The sequence below is a fragment of the Camelina sativa genome, chromosome 15, assembly GCF_030686135.1.
Source record: "Camelina sativa cultivar CO46 ecotype springtype chromosome 15, ASM3068613v1".
In the NCBI taxonomy this organism is placed as follows: domain Eukaryota; kingdom Viridiplantae; phylum Streptophyta; class Magnoliopsida; order Brassicales; family Brassicaceae; genus Camelina; species Camelina sativa.
The window spans coordinates 14,257,842-14,279,389 of NC_141894.1; the positions used below are offsets into that span (position 1 = coordinate 14,257,842).

Genomic DNA, 21,548 nt, shown 5'->3' on the forward strand with positions numbered 1-21,548 from the left:
TTTTAACATATTTTAGATTTAATAAAATATTTAGAATTTTATATTTTATGTTTCGATAAATTATCTTATGCTTGTTATTTGTTTTGTTTTTAAGTAAGTATTCTCAGTCACTTCAAATGAATTACTATTTATTAGTTAAGCATTAAACTGAATTTTTTTGTTAATATGAAATGTTACTTTAAAATATTTAGTTTGTATCCCATAGTATATAGAGCTCTTCATGTTTTGATGCACAATCAAGACGTACAAATATTTTTTACATTGGGAAAAAAAAATATTGATTACGTATAAAATAAAATGCAGCTGAGCATGGACAATATGTGTTAGTTTGTCCACTTTTAAATAATCTATAAAATATCAATATCTTCTAAAACCAGACACCTCCAAGAAGGACGAGATAATAGCTTAAATTTCTCGAATAACCTCTTCTTAAGCAGAAACTAATGCTTTTTCTTCATTCTTTGTGTAATTAATTTTATTAATTAGATAACTAATGCAATTGGGATTAGTTTAGGGTGATCTTTGGATCTTTCGACTTGCATACATGGTCAAATCTCATTGCCTTGCTCTGCTTGCGGGTAAGAACTATCATCACATCATCAACAATCGATCATGGCTAGGAAAAATAATGGAACATATGAGAAGAGAAAATAAGTGCATACATAGTATAAGCCAAACAATAATGTTGTGAAAAGAAATTAGATCTTAATTATATTTTAAGAAAATAATTAAGACTAAATTGTGTAAGAAAATGAAAACTGAATTTGGAAGAATCACATTGCTTTGGAAACCCATATAATTAGATATATATATCACTTAGACGTCTAAATCTTCCTCGACCCTAAACTATCGCAAAATCTTTCTCATCTGAAGTCATAACCTATAAATAAAATAAAGGACCATGGAAATGGTTATCGGAAAGAAAGTTAAGAAATACATACAAACACAGTTGTAACATTAAGGAACAAATTTAAAGTAATAGTATTCGAAACAGTAATATTTGTTTAAACTTTAAACTCATTTTTATGGGTAATACATACAAACACACTTATATAAAATCTAGCATGGGTAATAAGTAGCATAAATATTGTGACTAAGATATAAAATCTATTAGGGTTTATGAATTGTGATCTAAAACTAAAATGGATCAAAAGAAAAACAAATTACAATATTGATATACAAAATAGGCATTTGAAGCAACATTTACCAACATTTACAAGTGAGCATGCGTTTTGTGCCTAAGACCTTCTTCATCTAAATCTTTCTAATGAATGACCACATTTCACATGTTCATTTCTATATATGCTCCAAAATTTTAACTCAACTTATTTATTTCAAAACCTACAAATGTCACATAAAGAAAAAAGTTAAATATTACAAAATGTAGAAAATTATGAGAGAAGTAGAATATGATTTTTGATGAAGACTCTGTCTAGCTATTTATAGATAAATTTGTAGTAGTATGAGAGGTTTTTCAGTTTTTTTTGGTCAAACATCATGGGAGATATGGTTACATTTCAAAGAATAAATATACCATAGGTTTTGTCTGTGTTCTTTTTTTTTTTTTTTGTAAAACAGAAATTGTATTGCAGTTAATACATTAAAGTGTATTCATATGATGAAAGATTTGTTTTTAAAATTTTTCAAACATCATGAGAGTTACATTTTAAAGAATTAATATGCAATAAATTGTGTTAATGATTACTATTAAAGAAAAATAAAATATCATATTGTTTTATATCTTTAATTATTTTAGAATAAATTGATTTGATCTTTTGGCACAAAAACTGTGAAACAAATATTATAATTTTCTGTCAACAAATAATTAATATAATATTATAATATTTGTATAGCTTGAAATGCAAAGAATTTAATAACCATCACATTATATTGTCCAAAAATTATGATATTAATATTTAATTCTTTTTTATTTGCAAAATTATATGTTATGATAATTATATAAAATATTGATAAATGATCTATATACAATAAAATTAAAATGTATTGCTCTCTTCATCTGACAACTCAGCATTTTAAGCTATTCTAAGCTTGACATCTCAGTAAAATCTTTAGCCAATAAAAACATTTCAAATAATACAACTCAACTGGGTTTCAACTTATAATAAGTCCTTTTTTTTTCATGTCACTTTCACTACAAGAATTTTGGCTTTTAATCGCACAACAAAAACGCTATCGTAATATTACGATAGCGTTATTAAAAACGCTTCCGTATCGCCCGCGATAATAGGTTGACCACTTTGTATAGCACTTTTTGGGTGTGCTATCTAAACTATAATATTAATAGCGTTTTTGTTGTCTGCTATTTTATATTTTAAAATAGCATATTTATTTTGCTATAAACAATTAGTATTTATAGCGTTAAAAAATTGTGACAATAACATTCCCTATATGTTTTTATATATTATTAATTTGCATTATTTCCCTGTGCATTTTGGATTGTAATTGACAATGAATGTAGCTAAATTATTATTGCCATAAACATCCGAAATAGTACAATATACCAAGTTCAAAGCAAGTAAAGACAAAGAATATATGTAAAAGTTCATGATCATGTTCAAAGCAATATGAGTCTATCAGTAGGCCAAGCTATAGTAGTGCCTATTGCGTTAAAAATGAATTGGATTTCTGAATTTGGTCTCCACACTTTTGCATCTCCAATCTTTGAAATTTCTACCCAGACCTTGCTAGCATTTGGACCTAAAGGGACGAAATGGACTACATCTGCTGGATTGGTCGAACAAACTCGCCCTTCTGCAACTGGAACTATGCTACCAGAGTTTTGGACATCTAGCAAAAGACACATCTGCTTTGCAACTTTGCTGGTTGTGGAGGTGTTACTTAGACTCTGCCCATTCAAAAATATTATATTAGGATTCCATCACATGCATGCCCCATCATTCACAACTCGAAGACATGAAATAGATTTAATCAAAGTCAAATAGAAAAGACAGTTACATACCGTAGGTGCTGATCTGTTTGGTGCTTCCTCTAACGGTGTCATGTTTATAAATTCTATCTTCTGAATAGGCTAGACGATGTTTGCATTTAGTGCATCACTCATGAATGACATATCAGTAGTTGGTCTCCACAAAAAGGCATCACCTTTAACCACCATATCAACCTTAACAACAACAGCATTTGGACCTAGTGTTATATTGTTCAACTTTTCATTTGGATCAGAGGCAACCAGTATACCTTTTGCAATAACTTCATCCGTACTCCAATTAAGAATGAGGACTCTATGTGATGATGTATCCTATAACGTTAGGCAGATATATTAGAAACCTATTGAGTGAGCTTCAAAGTTACACAAGTCTGAAATAACTCAGAAACTGAGTTAAGAAATTACCGTGGAGGTAGCACTCTTATTTTCAGTTACGGAGTCACCATTCTCCAATATCAACTTATCAATAGGCCATGTAAGTCACAATAACAGCCGCTGCGTTAGGACCAAGTGTTATACGACCAATCTTGTATGTTGGTTCAGCAGAACAGAATTCTCCTTCCCCAACAATGACATCATCAGTTGAACCCCAATCTAGTATCTGACACCTTACTCCTTTGCTTTTGTCAGTCATTTGAGAATTACAGTACTGACTATCACATTGATTCTGAGAAGTAGATAATGAATCAGTTAATATATATACAATGGAAGAGTCATAATAAACAATATTGCAAACATACCTTTTTGCCAGCTAAGTCACGAACTACATTATGCAAGTCTTCAACCTTCGTAATCAATTCAGCTTGTTTGGCTTCAAGCTCTTGCACATGTGAGTCTCTAATCTGCATAAAGGCTAGCTTGGAGAAAGTAGCCCCTCCGCCCATTCCTCTGATTCTTCCAGGTTTGTCTTTTCCTAAGACTTGACTAACAGCATCTTCTTTAACATTAGTATTGGATGTTGAGTCCATTTCGCAGTCTAATGATTTTATTTTTTTCTGCATCAAATATATGACACAATTTTATCTGTAAACTGAAAATTATGTAAATGGAAGCTAACCATACATACAAACGTCTTACAATCGTCTCTGCAAATTCTGGTTTCACAGGTCTTCCATCAGAATGTGTGTGACCTGCTACCCAAACCTTGCTTCTAGTCACCTTCGAAGGGTCCGAACTATTTTTTTTCTACATATTAAAAGCCGTGAATATCTTGGTATATATAGATGTAGACCAGTACAATATAAAATCTATATAGTCATACCATATGATGAGCTAAACGGGTCATTCCTTTGCGGCTTGTGGTGTGGGGTATCTGAGCCCTCCTTAATTGCCTATATCTCTCACTTACCTCCTACATAGTAAAACCATTTTGACTCATTGTTAACAAACAGAAGGAGAATATTATGTTAGTAAAAAACAAAAATTAGAATTATATTAACTGAAACTTGCTGTTAGTCTGACTTTTCACCCAATTGTTCCAAACTGCAACAGATGGAATGTTACTTGGTTTTAACTGAAGTACTTTTAACTTAGTCTTTGCAGCTCTGACTTTGCGTAAAAGCTTAGATTTAGAGGACCTCCACAAACCACCCATCTGCTTTAACAGTGCTTGTTTCTGCCAATCTTCTGTCACTTTGAACCTCCCCTACACAAACCATCTATCGTCATGAACACTCATACACTCGAACACTCAATGTATATATGTAAATAAAATAAGTTGGTATACCTGAATTTCCTCCCATAGTGCGTGTTTTGTCAAGTCATCTAGGTGCCTCCAATCGTCAAGTGTTACTGGTACATGCTCCCTCACGACAGTACCAAGAAAGGAAGAAAGTTTGACTGATCCATCACCGACATGGTCTCCCAGTTCTGTAAATTCTACATCGACCTTATCCTCAATATGTTTGGCCAATTTGCGCATCTTAGATGGTCCTCTTGTTTTCCTTTTCTTGTTATCAGACTGTTGGGTTTGTACTTCTTCCTCATTGTCCACTGCATCATGAGGCGATGATTCATCAGTAGGTAACTCATCATTGACAGCTACATTCTCTTCATTGACAGCTACATGAGGCGATGATTCATCTGCACCCAGTTGTTGATTGAAATCTCCAGACAAATCAGCTATCACTTCCTCAGCTACGGCATCCACATTCTTCTCATTGTCAGCATCTATCACTGGAATAAGAGGACTCACATCAAGGCCTTGTTGACGCTTACTACGGCGGTTTTTGGTCTGACCTTTACCCGTCTTCATTTTGAATCACCTGCAACATGAAACTTGTTTAAAATTATTAAACAGACATTTATCCATCATTCCATAACTAAAACCCCTTCACAATCAGCCCTAACACAAAAATTCTCATCATCATTTCCCAATTCTTCAATTGGCTGGACTGATAATGGTGTATCAATCTCCTCTTCTGTTTCTAACTCGTGATACCCTCTTGGTGGCACCCTCATAACAACATACCACTGACTCATCTCATCTTCTCGGGAGTAGAAAACTTGTTTGGCTTGCGATGCCAATATGTATGGATATTTTAGATATGCTGATTGGCTCAGATGGAGATTCACAAGCGTAAATCCATCTTCTTCTTTGACACCTTTCCCTTTGTTGGCCCAAATACACTTGAAGATTGGAATCTGGAACATGTGGTAGTCCAGCAAAATGATCTCCTTTATCACCCCATAGTATGAAACTATGTCTGCTTGGTGTCTATTATCTCGTGCACTCGATCTACACATACTGAAAGCTTCATATGTTACTCCACTGTTTTGAGTCTTACGCTTCACATCCTCTGTGTCAAACCGATTTCCGTTTATGATATAGCCCTTGTAGGTCTGAGCAATATGCCTAGGTCCAAATGCTAACCATCTAAGCTTAGTCGAATGATCCTTTGAGTTAGTTGGTATCTGTTACAAATCCAACGACATATACTAATTAAAAAAGTGATATATCTACATAAAACAAAGTGATTCTAACCTTTTCTTTTACCCACTTGGCAAACCTTTTATTGTGTAATTTCCAAAGCAGAGTTTCATTTTTTAGGCATCGGACATCCACAGCTTGCAATTCTTCTAGATGCATACTGCAACAACAAAGTCCAAAAGGTTAAATTATAGTCATTTGCAATTGAGAAAGCAAATACATGATAAATGTCAAAAGATGAATGAACTTACTCAATATATGGATCCATCATCGCCATGTTCATTAAAACATATTGATGTGCTATCTCCCTTTCTCTCTCTGTTAGTATAACTTCTGTAGCCTTGTTTAGTGGTCGACCTTCAAGAACTCGCTCATCTGTCTCAATATCTTCATTACGGTTGACTGGTTCTTGATCTGGTAATGAATTATGTAAGAACTCTGTGCAAAAAGCAATGCATTCACCAGCCAAGTAGCCCTCAGCCATGCATGCTTCTGGCCTTGCATAATTTTTAACATATGCCTTCAATGTTTTCATGTACCTACATCAACATTGAGAATTCATTAGATCAATATATAGAACACAAATTGTTCAAGAGCTAACGGAAATTTAAATCTACATACCTTTCAAATGGATACATCTATCTAAAATGTACCGGTCCTCCCAAACGTGCCTCCCTTGCTAGATGTATGGGAAGGTGGAACATAATATCAAAAAGTGAAGGAGGAAAGAATCGCTCCAATCCACACATTGTTTCAACAACTTCAGCCTCCAAGGCAATTAGCTTCTCTGGATTAATGACACGTTGGCATAATCTATTGAAGTAGTTGCATAGGCAAGTAACTGTTATTCTTGGTTGTCTTGGCAACAAACCTCTCAACGCCACAGGAAGTAGATTTTGCATAAGAACATGATGATAATGCGACTTCAAACCACCAATAACAGGAGGATCAACTGATACACAATTCGAGATATTTGCACAGTAGCCATCCGGCCCTCTGAATTTAGCTAACCTTGTGCAAAATCTCTTTTTCTCGATCTTTGAGAGCCAATAAGGTGCTGGAGGGAGATAAGTTTTTTTACCCCGCACCTCGGGGTGTAAGTGTGTTCTGATCCCCATATCTTCCAAATCCTTTCGTGCCTTTAAGCCATCTTTTGATTTGGCACTTTGCATAAGAGTCGACAATAATGCATCAGATATGTTCTTTTCCACATGCATAACATCAATGTTGTGACGGACAGACATATCCTAACAGTCAAAAAATTTAAAGTTAGCTCAAAATCATAAGACATAACTAGTACACATATAATAGTAGATCAAAAATACTAACCTTCTAATAAGCCAACTGGAAGAAAATTGATCGTTTCTTCCACCGCCATTGATCTGTATCTTCTTCATATTCTTCTTCTGAATTTGCATCCTCATCACATAAATCGGTTCTTCTTCTCTTACCTTTCTTATCCAAAGGTCTTCCAAAATCATTCTTAAAGTCCTTAAGTTTCTTGAGTATGTCAGATCATGTTTGTATTCTGTTCACAGTTCCATCTTCGATAGTATTGTCAAACCATGCTTTTTTCCTTCTATAAGGATGTCCAGGCCTGAGACGCTTCATGTTGCCTAAATAAACATACTTTCGACTATGCTTCAACCATGTATGTGGTGTGTCCTTGCCACATACATTACAACCTTGTTTCCCCTTCACTTTACATCCAGATAGTGTTCCTAAAGCTGGATAGTCACTGATACTCCACAGTAATATAGCTCTAAGTGTGAAAGTCTCCTTCATGAATGAGTCATAAACCTCAATACCTTCTTCCCACAAATCATTTAGATCATCTATCAGAGGTGCAAGATAAACATCAATGTTATTGCTTGGTGCAGTTGGTCCAGGAATCAGCATTGTCAGCATGATATTCTCAGCCTTCATACACATAGTTGGAGGCATATTATAGTTGACTAACATCACTGGCCATGTACTATACTTGGTGTTCTGCATCGCGAAAGGATTCATCCCATCTGTAGAAAGGCCAATTCGAAGGTTCCTTGGTTCAGCTGAAAACTATGGCCATTTATCCTTCACCTGAGACCAAGTCAATGAGTCAACTGGATGTCGCATTGTACCATCTTCACTAGCATTGTTAAAATGCCAACGCAAATCATTAGCAATCTTTTTTGATCTAAACATTCTCTTGAATCTATCTTTGATTGGAAAATACCTAAGAACCTTTGCTGGAATCCCCATCTTTTCCTCGCCAGTCTGATTATCCTTCTCCCATCTAGAAGCACTACATCGTGGGCAGCTTACTAAATCTGCATGCTGTTTCTGATAAAGGATGCAATCATTCTTGCATGCGTGAATGCAATCGTAACCAAAACCAAAAATCTTGAAGAACTTCTTCATCTCGTATGTGGATTTTGGTAGTACGTTATCCACAGGTAGCATGTCGTGAACAACACTCAGGAACTGATCAAAATAGTTTTCTGATAAACCACTTTTAACTTTAATGTCGTAGAGAGCCATGATTGAAACTCATCTCCTTTGATTAAAGTTTAGATCGAGTAGAGTGGACTTTCAGCATCCTTCAACTTCTCCCTAAATTCAGATTCAGCTTTACTTTCAACCTCATCCTGATGATCATCCCGCTGATCTCCATCGTCTCCCTGACACTGCATATTTCCTTCACTTGAAAAGAATGCAGTCCTAACTCATAAGCCTCAAATTCAGATGTCTGAACCTCAGCTGTCTTCTGATCCCTAATGTCTCCATGTTTACTCTAACATGTATTCATCTTATACTTCTGATCCATCCCTCTAATCACTAAATGATCTAATACTGTGCTTATCCGTTGATGGCAGACATTACGACAATCAATGCAGGGACATAACATGTCAACAGGATCACCCAATCTCTTTGTTGATGAATAGACAAAATTACTAGCCCCTTCCCCATACTCAAGGCTAGCCCTGTAATTAAGTTAACATAAAATACACTTTCAGTATTTAGAAATTGGAATCACTTTAACTAAGAAAAGACAACAATAACAAACAAATGCATACCTTGGAAGCCAAACCCAAGCCTTGTCCATGTTAGAAAAATAACACCACAGCTCGACCACCAATTTTATATACAAGTGTGATAATTAGTTCATCATTGAACAAACACTCAAATAACATATAAACAAGGAAATGACAATATCAATTACTACCTGATAGTTTTTTGCCTGTCTGAAATCAATCTGCATAAACAATCAATTACACAACATAAATAAACACTAAATCGAAATCGAAAAAACTAAATCGAAAACCCAAATTGAAATATAACCTAAATCTTTTAAAACTCTATTTGAAGCAAAATCCTAACAAAATTTAACCCATCGAAAACCCTAAATCGGCAAAACCCCAACGAAATTGAACCCATCAAAAGAAAAACCCTGACAAAACTGAACCCATCAAAACTCTCATTGAAACAAAAACCCTAAAAACAACAACCTTGAGCTGGACGAGGAGCTGGACTATGGCTGGGAAAATTGTGAAGAGATTTGTTCTGTGTTTCACAAATAAATGGGATTTCGAGGATAGATTTTCTGGGCAAATGGAGAAAGAGAGAGGGAAAGAGTAACAAATGTGAGGGGGAAGACGAAAAGAGTGACGAAAGAGACTTAGAAAATTTTTAGCGAAAGGGAAATTTGGAAAAAGAGACTTAGAATTTTTTTTGGTTTGGAGCCAAAAGTTTGGCTATACCGCCAACCATAACATTGCGTTTTAATAGGATATATGCTATTAAATTTTTTAAGAGATTTTGTGTTGAGGTACTAATTGTCTAAAGAAAACCTATGATAGCGTTTAACTTTTATAAACGCTATAATAAATTCATCAATAAGTCATCAATAGCACAACCATAAAAAACGCTATAGTTTGATTTTATTTTGTTGAGTTTAATTTTTAAAATAAGTGGGTTTAAGATTAAATAATACTACTTTATTTTGTCGGTTTAATCAATACTATCTATATTCTTCTTTGCACATATAACGACGTACCCGGTTAAATAACAAGAACAAACCAACCAATAGCAAAATTTGGATAGAGGACAATAATCAACACTTGTTATAACATAGAAGACAAAGATTATCATAAAATCGTTAGCAGTTGAGAACAAAGATTAAAAGGAAACCACACACAACAAAACTTGAAATAAAGAAAACGAGAAACAAAGTTTGTTTTTTTTTCACTCTATTTTATTCCATGTCATTTTTTCTTAAAATTTTACTTCATTTTGTTGGGCTTATTTTAAAGTAAGTGGGTTTAAAATCACCCATAAACAATAATGAAATGATGCAAGATGTATTATTGTTCTCTCTCCGAGGGAAATCGATACGGATTGTGATGATCTATGATTCTAATGAAAAGGTGTAATCTTGAAGGGAAGTGGGAAGCTAATCGATCTCGAGAACTAAATTTGTTGTGTCAAACTCTATTCATCTTTGGAAAAAACATTTCACGGATTTTGGAGAGGAGGTGAATCTAGATATTTAAATTTACTAGGGTAGCAAAATTCTGTGATACTCTTGAGGAAGAAATGAGGAAAGCATGCGATTCTGTGAGTGTATAAGAGATATCTAATAAAACAAAAAAAAACAGAAGGAAACGAAATGATTATGGAAAGAAATTGAGTGAGAGAGAGAGAGGAGAAGAGCGAACGAGAGGAGGATGACGACGAAGAAAAGAGGAAGGAAGAGATTTCTGAGTGGGTTTATTTGAAAGCTTCGGAGGTGAAAATCAATAGAAAGGTTGCTAGTCCACTGCATCAAGCTTCGGAGTTCGTAACATCCATTGACCCGAGTAGATTAGTTTAACCTAAAATAAATGGTTTGTAATTTCGGTATTTTCTTGATAGTAGCACGTCTACAATGCCTCTGTTTGTCATGCAGATACCTTTGCCAACCATTGGATCAAACCAATCACAATAGAAAAGTGTGATCTTTAGGTTAATAATGCCAGAATACTCGAGCTCGATTATGTTTTCCACGGTCCTATAAAAATCATCCTCTATAGATGCTTCAAAATAATTTTTCCTTCGAACACATACCCCATAATTCATTGTCTTTTTGGTCTGCCCGTGTTCCCGCGTGTGAAACATGTAACCTCTTGTAAAATATATGGGCCACGACTTGACTTTGTTTTCTGGACCTTCAACCACTTCATGAACCCAAGGAGGAAAACTTTGAACACGGCTCATTGTATACACCTACATAACAAAAAATTATAAATAAGTGAATTGAATCCATTCAGTAAAATATTTTTTTATAATGATTTATTTACATATACTTACATATTGGCGAACCCAATCGCTAAAATCTTCATCTCTTTTCGATGTGATTTGATCATCAGTGAGTTCAGGATATTCATTCCGTATTTGAGCGTCTAACACACTATTCTCCAACATATATAAGACAATTAATCCATAAGATATATTGAAGATAAATCGCTATAAAAATAATTCGGAAATATATACCTCTCAAGGGGACAAAAGTAGTCACAATTCCGCAAAACATATGCATGTTCGCATTTATGATCTTTGTCCGATAGCCAAAACTATGTAATTTGGCCACTAGGACGACCGACTTGAGTGAATATATCAGGTACGGGTACTGGATACACAGGAACTTCTCCCACATCATAGCGCAATGACCTAAATAATATATAAAAGTTTGGTTAGCTTTTCATTTTAGTTTAAAAGACCCTTATATATTATACTGTAAGTATGAATACCTCCTTCTACTAGCTGTAGAAATGTTTGAAGCAAAGTAGTGTTCTAAGAAGTAAGATATCTCATCATTAATATATGATTGAACGATTGAACCCGCTGGATATCTTTTGTTCTTCGCCTTCCCTTTCAAACGTTTAAAAAACCTTTCGAAGGGATACATCTACCTATATTAAACTGGACCACCAAGTTTGGCTTCATATGGTAGCTGTACTGGGAGGTGCTCCATGACCTCAAAGAACGAAGGTGGACATATTTTCTCTAAATTGCACAAAATCATCACAATATTCGCTTTCAACAATTGGACATGACTTAGCTCCAATGATCGACTACTTATGTCACGGAAAAATGATCCGATCCCTACAATATATAAATGTAATCATTAATTAATTTGACATAAATATAAAATTAAATTGCCATATATATATATATATATATGTCAAATTTTTACCTGATATTGCAAGATGGACGTCACATGGTAACAACTCTGCAAATACAAATGGAAGCAATCGTTCCATAAAGACATGGCAATCGTGACTTTTCATTCGTGAAAACTTCCCATCCTTGATGTCTGCACAACTAGCTAAATCAGCTACATACCCATCTAAAAATTTAACATCTTCTTTGACCCATTGAAGTAGGCTTTTTTTCCCTTTCGCACTCAATCTCCAAATAGGAAAAGGAGTTCTCCCCTTTGCATCAACATGTAATTGACTTTGATCACAAAATCTTGCAATATCCAAGCGGGACCTCACATTTTCTTTTGATCTGTCTTTCACATTCATAACAATGTACATGAGATTATCGAGAATATTTTTCTCAATATGCATCAAATCAAGATTGTGTCGTAAGTTAAGATCGGTCCAATACGGGAGCTTCCACAAGATGCTTTCTTTGTGCCAATTATGCCAACTTCCATAACCATCCACTTTATTTTCATGCCCATTACCTCCGCAGTCAAAAGTCTTTGGCTTGGCATTTCTTATACGCTCATGTAAGACCTGTTCACCCGTCAAATATTGCGGTGGATAGTCGTTCACTGTGTGTTTACCTTTGAGAAAGTGTTTTTTATCTTTTCGCATTGGATGATTAGTAGGAAGAAATCTCATGTGGCAATCAAACCAACATGTCTTCCTACCAGCTGGCAATTGAAATGCATTTGTATCGTCCATACAAATTGGGCAAGCTAATCTTCTGTGTGTTGTCCATCCTGACAACATGCCATATGCTAGGAAATCGCTGATAGTCCACAAAAGGACAGCTTTAAGGTTGCAATTTTGATCTAAGGACAAATCATATGCCTCCACTCCACTATACCATAACTCTGTTAACTCATCGACCAATGGTTTGAGAAAAACGTCAAGACTAGCTCGTGGATGATTCGGTCCTGAATTCAAAATCATCAGAAACAAATACTCCGTGTTCATGCACATCCCAGGAGGCAAGTTGTATGGAGTCAATATCACTGGCCATAACGAATGGTGTTTCGACATCCCAAAAAGATTGAAACCATCTGTACATAATCCAAGATAAACATTGTGCGGTTCTGCTGCAAATGAGGGATGCAATTGCTGAAAATTCTTCCACTCAGCCGCATCTGAAGGATAACACATTAATCCCTCCTCAGAGCTGTGCTCAGCGTGCCATCTCATAAAAGCTGCAGTCTTCTCAGATTGGTACATTCTCTTCAGCCTTTCCGCAATGGGTAAATACCACATCTTACTGAACGGTATTCTTGTTCTTCCTTCACTAGCCTTATACCTTGGTTTGCCACAGAACTTGCAATGCTCCAACTTCTCATCATCTTTCCAAAAGAGCATACAACTATCTATACATACATCATATGTACGACACGGTAATCCTAGCTTTCACATCAAAGTCTTCGTCTCATAGTTTGAACCGGTTGCCTGATTACCCTCTGGTAAATACTCTGAAAACAGTCCTGTCCATGAATCCATACAATTTTCAGACAAAATGTAGTCGACCTTATTGTTCATGAACCGAGCTGCCAATGATAACTGCGACTGCCCTTCCCGACATCCATCATACAGTGGAGTATTTGCAGCAGCTAGCATATCATAAAACCGTTTTGCTTCTTGGGTGGGTTGTTCATGAACATGATCATTTCTTCTTTCATGTTCATGATACTCGTTATATGGTACAGAACCATGAAATGCATTATTCACCATCCCAGCATATACATTCTCCCCATCATATACATTCTCCCCAGCATATACATTTTCCCCATCAAATCCTATAGGTTCACTAGCACTAGCATAATCTGTATTATTAGCATAATGACTACTAGTTCCTTCCCCAACAACATCATAATCTTCACCATGTTCATACCATACATAATAGTTAGGCGTAAATCCTCTACTTAGCAAATGACTAGAAACTGAAACAGCTTTCAACGACTTCGAATTCCCACATACTACACAAGGGCAGTAAAACCTACCTCTGCTATTTTGTGCATGGCTACTAGCAAAAGCAATGAACTCTTCCACACCCGCCGAATAATCCAATGAGATATGATTAGTGAATAAATCGATCCGATTGTACATCCATGCTCTTGATTGATTGTTCCACATTGTTTTTTTTTTTTTTAATCTTTTCTTTTCTTTGTTCTTTTCTTCTTCTCTCGTTTTTTTTTCTTTGATGTTGATGTGAATGAGGGAAGAAGTGTGGTCGGATATATATAGGAGATATTTTGCCACTCTTTTGCGACTAATTCATAAAGAATCACAAAATATCAGTACACTAACCCCGATTGATCACATTTTTTGCCGACATGGAGCGACTCTTTTGCGACTAATTCAGAAAGAGTCACAAAATATCGGTTCACTATGCCATATTGATCACGTTTTTTGCCGACATTGAGCGACTCTTTTGCGACTGTTTTTCATGGAGTCCCAAAAGTTGGGTACATCTACCTTTCACATTCTCAGCGTTTTCTGCCGACATGCCGCTACTACTTTGCGACTAAATGATAATCGAAAACATAGTTGCAAATTGTCGCCATATGGCGACTAATTTGCGACGACTCTTACGGACTAGACCGGCAGTTGCAAAGTAGTCACAAAATGTATCTTTTTTTTGTGACGAAATAATTTCAGTCACAAAAGAATACGTATTCAGTCGCTAAATTGAGACGAATTTGCTTCTGTGTTGTTTAGTCGTTAATAAGCGACGCTTTTCCTTCCGTTTTACATGTAGTCGTTAATCAGTAGTAAAACAATCACAAAGTCGTCGCAAATATTTGCGACTATTTAATCAGTCACAAATGGTAGTCCCAAAATGACTGTTTTCTTGTAGTAACGCGAAGCAGGTGGAAGTCATCTAGAAGGTTAGATAAAACCGGCCAATCATCAGGAGATTGAACTATCGCAACTAATTCTGCGCAGTCCGTCTCAAATCTCTGACAACAAAGACTCCTCCAACACGAATACTCTCCATGGTCCAAAATAGTGCTTGCAACTCCGAATGCAGAGGAGACGGGCTTCGACGAACACATTTTTCTCCTGACAATATAGTCTGACCGTTGACTTACTAAATATAGTCTGAACATTTTTCTCCTGACACTTTATCTTTTCCATTCATCACCCCGTCACCCGTCTCTAAAGGTAGGCAAAGTAAGGGTCGTCCAAAATCAATTTTAATATTTTTTAAAGATAAAATGGTCCAATTTTAGAAGAAAAAAATTAGGTAAAGGGCATCTATATTTTTCTTCTGCCAAGGTCCTCTCACATATTAAGACAAGCTACCTAAAATGAAATAAAATGCAACTATGAATTAGGGTTTACCAAGAACAAATGAGAAAAAAATAAAAATAATAATATGTAGTCAAGGATCGTATGATCAAATCTATATATATATATTCTTTATTAGGGCCTTTTTCACAATTGCATGGTACATGAAGGTTTAAACATAGGTTCAAATCCATTGTCATTAGCACAACAAACCACTTATTCCTTTTTTATTTAGGCTTTTGTTAACTATTTTATTATATAATTACTGTATAACATAATTAAAATATATATATATATATATATATATATAATAATTATTATTAGACCATGACACTAGGATTCACGGAAGCAAAGGCGAGGAGTTCTGGGTTCTGCTCGAAAGACATCATGTTCTCTTCAGGTAATGTTACCAACGCTTCAATTCCTTGTCCGTCCTTAGAATCGATCAACATAGTTACGTTTTCTAACGTTGGAGCCACATTGCCGGCGACCCAAACCGGGGATCCCCATCCAAAACTAGCCTCATAAAGAGGTAATTTGCACCAACTACTCAGGGCGTAGGGTTGGTGAGTCTCATAGCTCATCATAGAATAATTACTGAGCATCAGATTTGCTAGTTTAGAACCCATCATCGAAGACGTCGACCCACCCTCGTCTTGGATTACAACTCCTAAATCCTCTTTCTTTTGTCGCAAGTCTCTAACGGCCTGTTCAATTTTAACTTCCTCTTCTCCACTAACACTCAAGACCGCAGAAGAGAACATGACATTTCCTATTAGGCGTTCTGGCAGAAGGGAAGGTATCTTAGGACGCAAGTTAGAGGGCATAATCAAAACTTTTGTGTCAGAAGTATTTGTGTTTGAGGATGCAGCTGCAACGAAGGCTTTCCAGAGAAGCGCAGTGACGCTCTCCACCCGGGTAGGTCGGGCTACGACGTCTGCATTAGCAGCTTTGGTCCTAAGTTCTTCCAACTTGGATGCACCGAATACGAATCTCTTTGTTATTCTGCTTATCTTGTTGGCATGTTTGTCTACCGGAAGCTTAAAGAACGGATTCGCTGGTGGGTAAAAATTTGCCGCCGCAAACTCGGGACCAGCCACTGATTTGCCTTCTCCACGAGCCATAGCAGCCCAGGACCGAATAAAAGTCGAGATGGAGGCTGCATCCGCAATTTTGTGGCTGATGCAAATTCCTATGGCCATGCCACCACATGAAAAATAAGTCGCCTTCACAAGCAGCATAGGCCATGTATTTGCCGCCTCATAAGGATTGTCGATGACGTCAAGAGGAAGTAACTGTTGGATTGCTTTAAAATCCGGAGATCTCAGGACATCAGAGATAGGACAGCTATTGACATGAGCGTCGACGAAAATAGCTCCTTCATCGTTGCAATCGATTGTGACGCCGTTGATTCTGCCGGCAAGAGGGTAGAATTTGGTCAAGGTTTCGGACAGAGAAGTCTTGAGTTTGTTGGAACTGTGTTCTGGAGAAATCAATTCATCTTTGGTGTAGAAGAGAAAGGCCACTGTGTAAACCGGAGGGAGGATGTGATCATAAATAGAGAGTTGGAGGGTTCGGAGATCATTTGGAGTTGTGGAAGATGGTTTTATGATTTCTTTAGCGATTGTTTCAACCTTCATCATCTCCATATCGATTCTTCTTTCTTTTCTTTGTTTACAAATATATGGTTATCTGCTTCTCTTAACACTTAGAGATGTACTCCTTTTATAGAGGTGGTTTACTAATAGGTAAAATTATTTAAGCATCACTGACTTTTGGAAAAGACTCTTTAACTTTTTTTCTTTTTCTTTAGGGATTTCTTTATTAGGACTAAAAAATATGGTATGAACTCTTTTGAGATTGATTTGTCTTAATTTTTCTTATATTATTTAAGAAAAATAATAATAAAAATAATAATTAAATTATCATGTATATTTTCCAAAAATTAAAATATCTGTATTTGAAGTAAAGTCCATATTTAATTAAGAAAGTCAACTTTATATGATTTGATAATCCATTTATTCTCAATTTAATCACCAAGATATCATATACATTATACAAACTAAATATGGACTTTACTTCAAATACAGTAATAGGTGAAATTATTACTACGGCCAAATCATTACTGACTTTTAGAAAAGACTCTTGACATTTTTCTTTTTCTTTAGGAATTCTTTATTATGACTAAGAATTATGGTATGCAACTCTTTTGAGATTGTTTTGTCTTAAGTTTTCTTATGTTGTTTAAGCAAAAAAAAAAATAATAATAATAATTAAATTATCATTTAGTATTTTCCAAAAATTAAAATCTCTGTATTTGAAGTAAAGTTCATATTTAATTAAGAAATCCAACTTTATTTGATTTGATGAACCATTTATTCTCAATTTAATCACCATAAATAAAAAATAACTTATTTTCATAATGACTATTTATTTTTATTAGATTACATGGTATGAAAAGTAAAAGAAATTTGCTAAATGACAAAAAGTGGAGTATTAGAACGTTAAGCCATTTGTTAAATTTATTAATCTAACTTTTTGTAACAGACAAAAATTTTGATTTCGTTTCATTAATTGCTATTAATTGTGAGTAGATACACTATATAAATATAAGCATATATTTATTCTAATTAACTATGTCCACTTTTCATTAATTTAATGAATTATTATTTTAAATTTAATCAAAAATAAATAGTTTAAAGAACTCTAAGAAATGATAATTAATACTATGAAAGTTGGCTAACTCTTTTCTTCAGCATGCCAACTCAGCGTTTTAGAAGAATCTAGAGTTGACACTTAATTTAAAACAGCTAGCCAATCAAAATATAACAATTAATACAGTTTAGATTTTTAAACCAATATTAATTATTATCGGTTCCACGTCACCTTCTCTCTACTCTTAAGTCTCTGGCATACTTAATAAAAAAGTAAAATGTCTTGCTCTACTTCTTCTTCACACCATATGATTTTCTTCCTTAACCCATAAAGAGAGGGAGAGAGAGTAGCGGCTAATGTGTTCACGTTGTAACAGACAATCCGTGTATCACTACCAACATATCTTTTACAACTGTCTCAAGCTATAGCATAATTGTAATGGATTTGCCACAATTTTCACCCGAAGTAGAAATGCAATATATTTGGCAAAATTGTACCACCCAATTTCTATGGCATGTGACAGGTTAACTTATACCTCAAGTAACAATTCTTAACCGAAAATAACCAAAAATCCATTAATTCAACTTAATTGTTTTTCAAACCATCCGCTAAACGTTAAACCGAAACTAACAACCAGTTCGATAAATCCAACAACGGGAAATAAAAGAATAAACTCCAGCTCCTAACACCAACACCAACTCTATCAACTACTCCTCATGGTTATCTGCAAGAGAGAGAGAGAGGGGTAAGCAATCTAGGATTACTCAGCGAGGGCAAGCCTTAGGGCTCACGAAGTCTTCATACACAAACATGCTTAGACCATCACAAAGTCTAAACCTAAGACAAGCAATCAATCACGTGTCAACGACACACAAACATCAAACAGATGAGACTACATCCCATAACCATCGCCATGCATTACCGGATTCCTCATGCTTTCGCATTTCTTCCTGCACATTTTCACTTGTGTATCCGGATTCCTCATGCTTCTCGTACTTCTTCCACGCACAACCACGCGTTGGCTCGTCAGCCAATGAAAGGACCCAACTTTTTTTTTAAATAATAAATCATAATAAATAAAAAAATATAATAATAATGAATAAACTACAACTAGTGTTCCCATATCCACTAGGTACCTAACCACAATCACAATCAACAGCGGAAATAACCAACACTAATATCCAATAAATATCTATTAATAATCAAATAATAAACCAATATTATAGCATAAACAATATCCAAATACCAAACAGCAGGAAACATAGAACCAGCAACCTAACATTGTTTCTAATGATCCAAATCTAGCAACCTAGCAATACCAGACAACAACCAATCGAGTCCCTAGAACATCCTCCTCTTCATTGCCTTGATTCCACGATCACACTTTGCCTTTACCTGCACCACAAACACAAATTGAGATGCATGAGTATTTTATAAATACTCAGTGAGGCAATCCTCCCATCTACTGGGCTATACACAAGCAACAATAATTCCAATGTTCCAAAAAATCAACAGATAAAGCATACAAACCAGAAAAACAAACATCAACTCACTGGAAGGGAGGTGTCGACTGACACCAGCCAAGTGTCGACCGACACTGGCTCATGGTGTCGACCGACACTACCCCACAGTGTCGATCGATGCTGCTTCACTGGTGTCGACCGACACCAATTGATGTCGATCGACACTCCCTCTGCATTCGCGATCCAGACGAAAACTGAGAGTCGAATCTCGCTCCCAACCTCCACCAAATCGCCCAATAATCAGAACCCAAACCATATACATCCGTAGGAACCTGTAGCAATCAATTCCAGCAAGGAAACACACAAACACAGCAACAAACAAGCAAGAACAAGGAATCATAGGCTTAGATTAGCCATGGTCATGCACTCACATCTCTGCAGGAAGATTATGACAAACAATGACGAATCCACACTCCCAGCAAGCTTCCCACACGTTCCTAGCCTTGAATCCTCACTCCCACAGCAAGATCTCACCCACAAAGCCTTGAAATCTCACAATCTCACTCTAGAACCTCAAGAACAATTTTCTCTCTTTGTTTTCTCTAAAAACGGCGAGACAACAACAAAACACGACCCTAGGTTGTTTTCTCCCTTTTAAATCTCGGTTCAATGGTTTCCTTAAACCAAACCGGCCAAAATCGATGATTAAATCAATCCGATCGAACAAGATAACATTACAATTCTCAGAAAACCAATAATTGGTTTGCGGATGTTACAATTCTCCGCCACCAACATAGATTTGTCCTCGAATCTCGAACAACCATCAGCCAAAGACTCCCGTGCAACCATCTCCACGGCCCGCACTCCTCTGACTGATCTACGGAAGGTCACCTCTAGGCGATAGTCTTACGCTCCAGGCATTATTTGCTCTCGACTTTTGGACTTTCCTTTACCCATAAGTCTAAACCTTGAGTTTTTATTGGCTCCTCATCAGACCTAAGTCTGCATGCCATTGTTGGCTCCTCATCGGGCCTAAGCCCACATGCCATATATAAAAGGAAGTCCAATATTCCTCTCTCGGGTTACCACCCTACAGCGCGCCCCCGGATCGTCATCCGAAGTCGATATACCAACCATACTACCAAGCCACAAATTCTCAGAATATGGCAGTACTAGGAGAACCAAAGTCCCCCAAGAGTCGCGAGCAAAAAAATCTGAACATGTCTGAGTCCTATCCCTATCCAGGATCTTATACATGCCACAAGGGCCAAATAAATTTCCTAAACAAGACCGCCACAAAGGCCAACAAATGTCCTAAACAGGACTGCCACCAAGACCAAACAAATGTCCTCAACAGGACCGCCACCAAGGCCAAAAAATATCCTAAAAAGGACCGCCACCAAGGCCACTCGTCCCGAAGGACCGCCACTAAGAGCATGGGCATTGGTGTAGGACAAATTTTGGTCCTTCAAATATATTAATCTTATTTTCAGAGTTTCTTAAGTTTGGTATGAGCATTGGTGTCCCTCACAGTTGGTCTCCTGGAAAAAATAATAGTATTTTAAATTAAAAAATTAATTATTTAAATTAATAAGTAAAAACATATTAAAATTTTAATTTAAATAAAACATGTAACATTGACATTAAAACCATTAGAAAATTACAAAGTTACAAAAACTTGAAAAAAAACAAAACAAACAATTAAAACATTAAAGATAAAAAACATAAACCATACAAACATCAAAGAAAAAAACAAACATTTTATTCAATTCATAGAATTTTTTTTAATTAATCTTCATTGTCTGGAAGATGTCCAAAGTTAGTCCAAATATGCTCAATCAAATCTTCTTTTAACCGTTCATGGACTTTTTTATCCCGAATTTTTGTAAGACGAGTAATCGTAGTGCTCATATTTGAACCCAAACTGGCGGCACCGACGGTATATGTTTGATCTACATCTTCTCCGTGTTGAAATTCAGAAACAATGTTTCGGTAACTGTATGTTCCTCGTTCATCCTCGACAA

General features: G+C 35.8%; 1 protein-coding gene and 3 pseudogenes across 4 annotated transcripts; all 4 read right to left on the reverse strand.

Annotated features, from left to right (window-relative positions):
* Positions 1–2,463: 2,463 nt before the first annotated feature.
* LOC104746827 (uncharacterized) lies at positions 2,464–5,566 on the reverse strand. 2 transcript variants are annotated; one of them, XM_087488602.1, is made up of 9 exons: positions 4,692–5,566; positions 4,405–4,610; positions 4,227–4,316; positions 4,043–4,150; positions 3,706–3,960; positions 3,371–3,632; positions 3,217–3,277; positions 2,981–3,142; positions 2,464–2,866 (listed from the first exon to the last, which is right to left on the reverse strand). In XM_087488602.1, exons 1-3 carry the CDS (start codon positions 5,217–5,219, stop codon positions 4,310–4,312), a joined length of 741 nt encoding a protein of 246 aa, XP_087344728.1. In that variant the 5' UTR covers positions 5,220–5,566; the 3' UTR covers positions 2,464–2,866; positions 2,981–3,142; positions 3,217–3,277; positions 3,371–3,632; positions 3,706–3,960; positions 4,043–4,150; positions 4,227–4,309. The 2 variants fall into 2 exon arrangements, with proteins under 2 accessions (XP_087344728.1, XP_087344727.1); XM_087488601.1 differs by having other exon boundaries at positions 2,981–3,277.
* On the reverse strand, positions 5,422–9,626 carry LOC147926628 (uncharacterized; annotated as a pseudogene). The gene is made up of 7 exons (XR_015582310.1): positions 9,383–9,626; positions 8,951–9,129; positions 7,224–8,857; positions 6,516–7,141; positions 6,146–6,433; positions 5,949–6,054; positions 5,422–5,878 (listed from the first exon to the last, which is right to left on the reverse strand). The product of XR_015582310.1 is annotated as an uncharacterized LOC147926628 (transcript).
* A 2,203-nt stretch (positions 9,627–11,829) lies between these two features.
* Positions 11,830–13,254, reverse strand: LOC104748479 (uncharacterized; annotated as a pseudogene).
* A 2,258-nt stretch (positions 13,255–15,512) lies between these two features.
* On the reverse strand, positions 15,513–17,194 carry LOC104746829 (BAHD acyltransferase At5g47980 pseudogene; annotated as a pseudogene). The gene has a single exon (XR_015582312.1). The product of XR_015582312.1 is annotated as a BAHD acyltransferase At5g47980 pseudogene (transcript).
* Between the last annotated feature and the right edge of the window lie 4,354 nt (positions 17,195–21,548).

Bases quoted from the DNA above. Each gene is read 5' to 3' on its own strand.
- LOC104746827 (XM_087488602.1), bottom strand. From the start codon at position 5,219: ATGAAGACGGGTAAAGGTCAGACCAAAAACCGCCGTAGTAAGCGTCAA. The intron at 4,611-4,691 runs GTATACCAACTT...TGGTTTGTGTAG, and splicing joins CACTATGGGAGGAAATTCAG to GGGAGGTTCAAAGTGACAGA.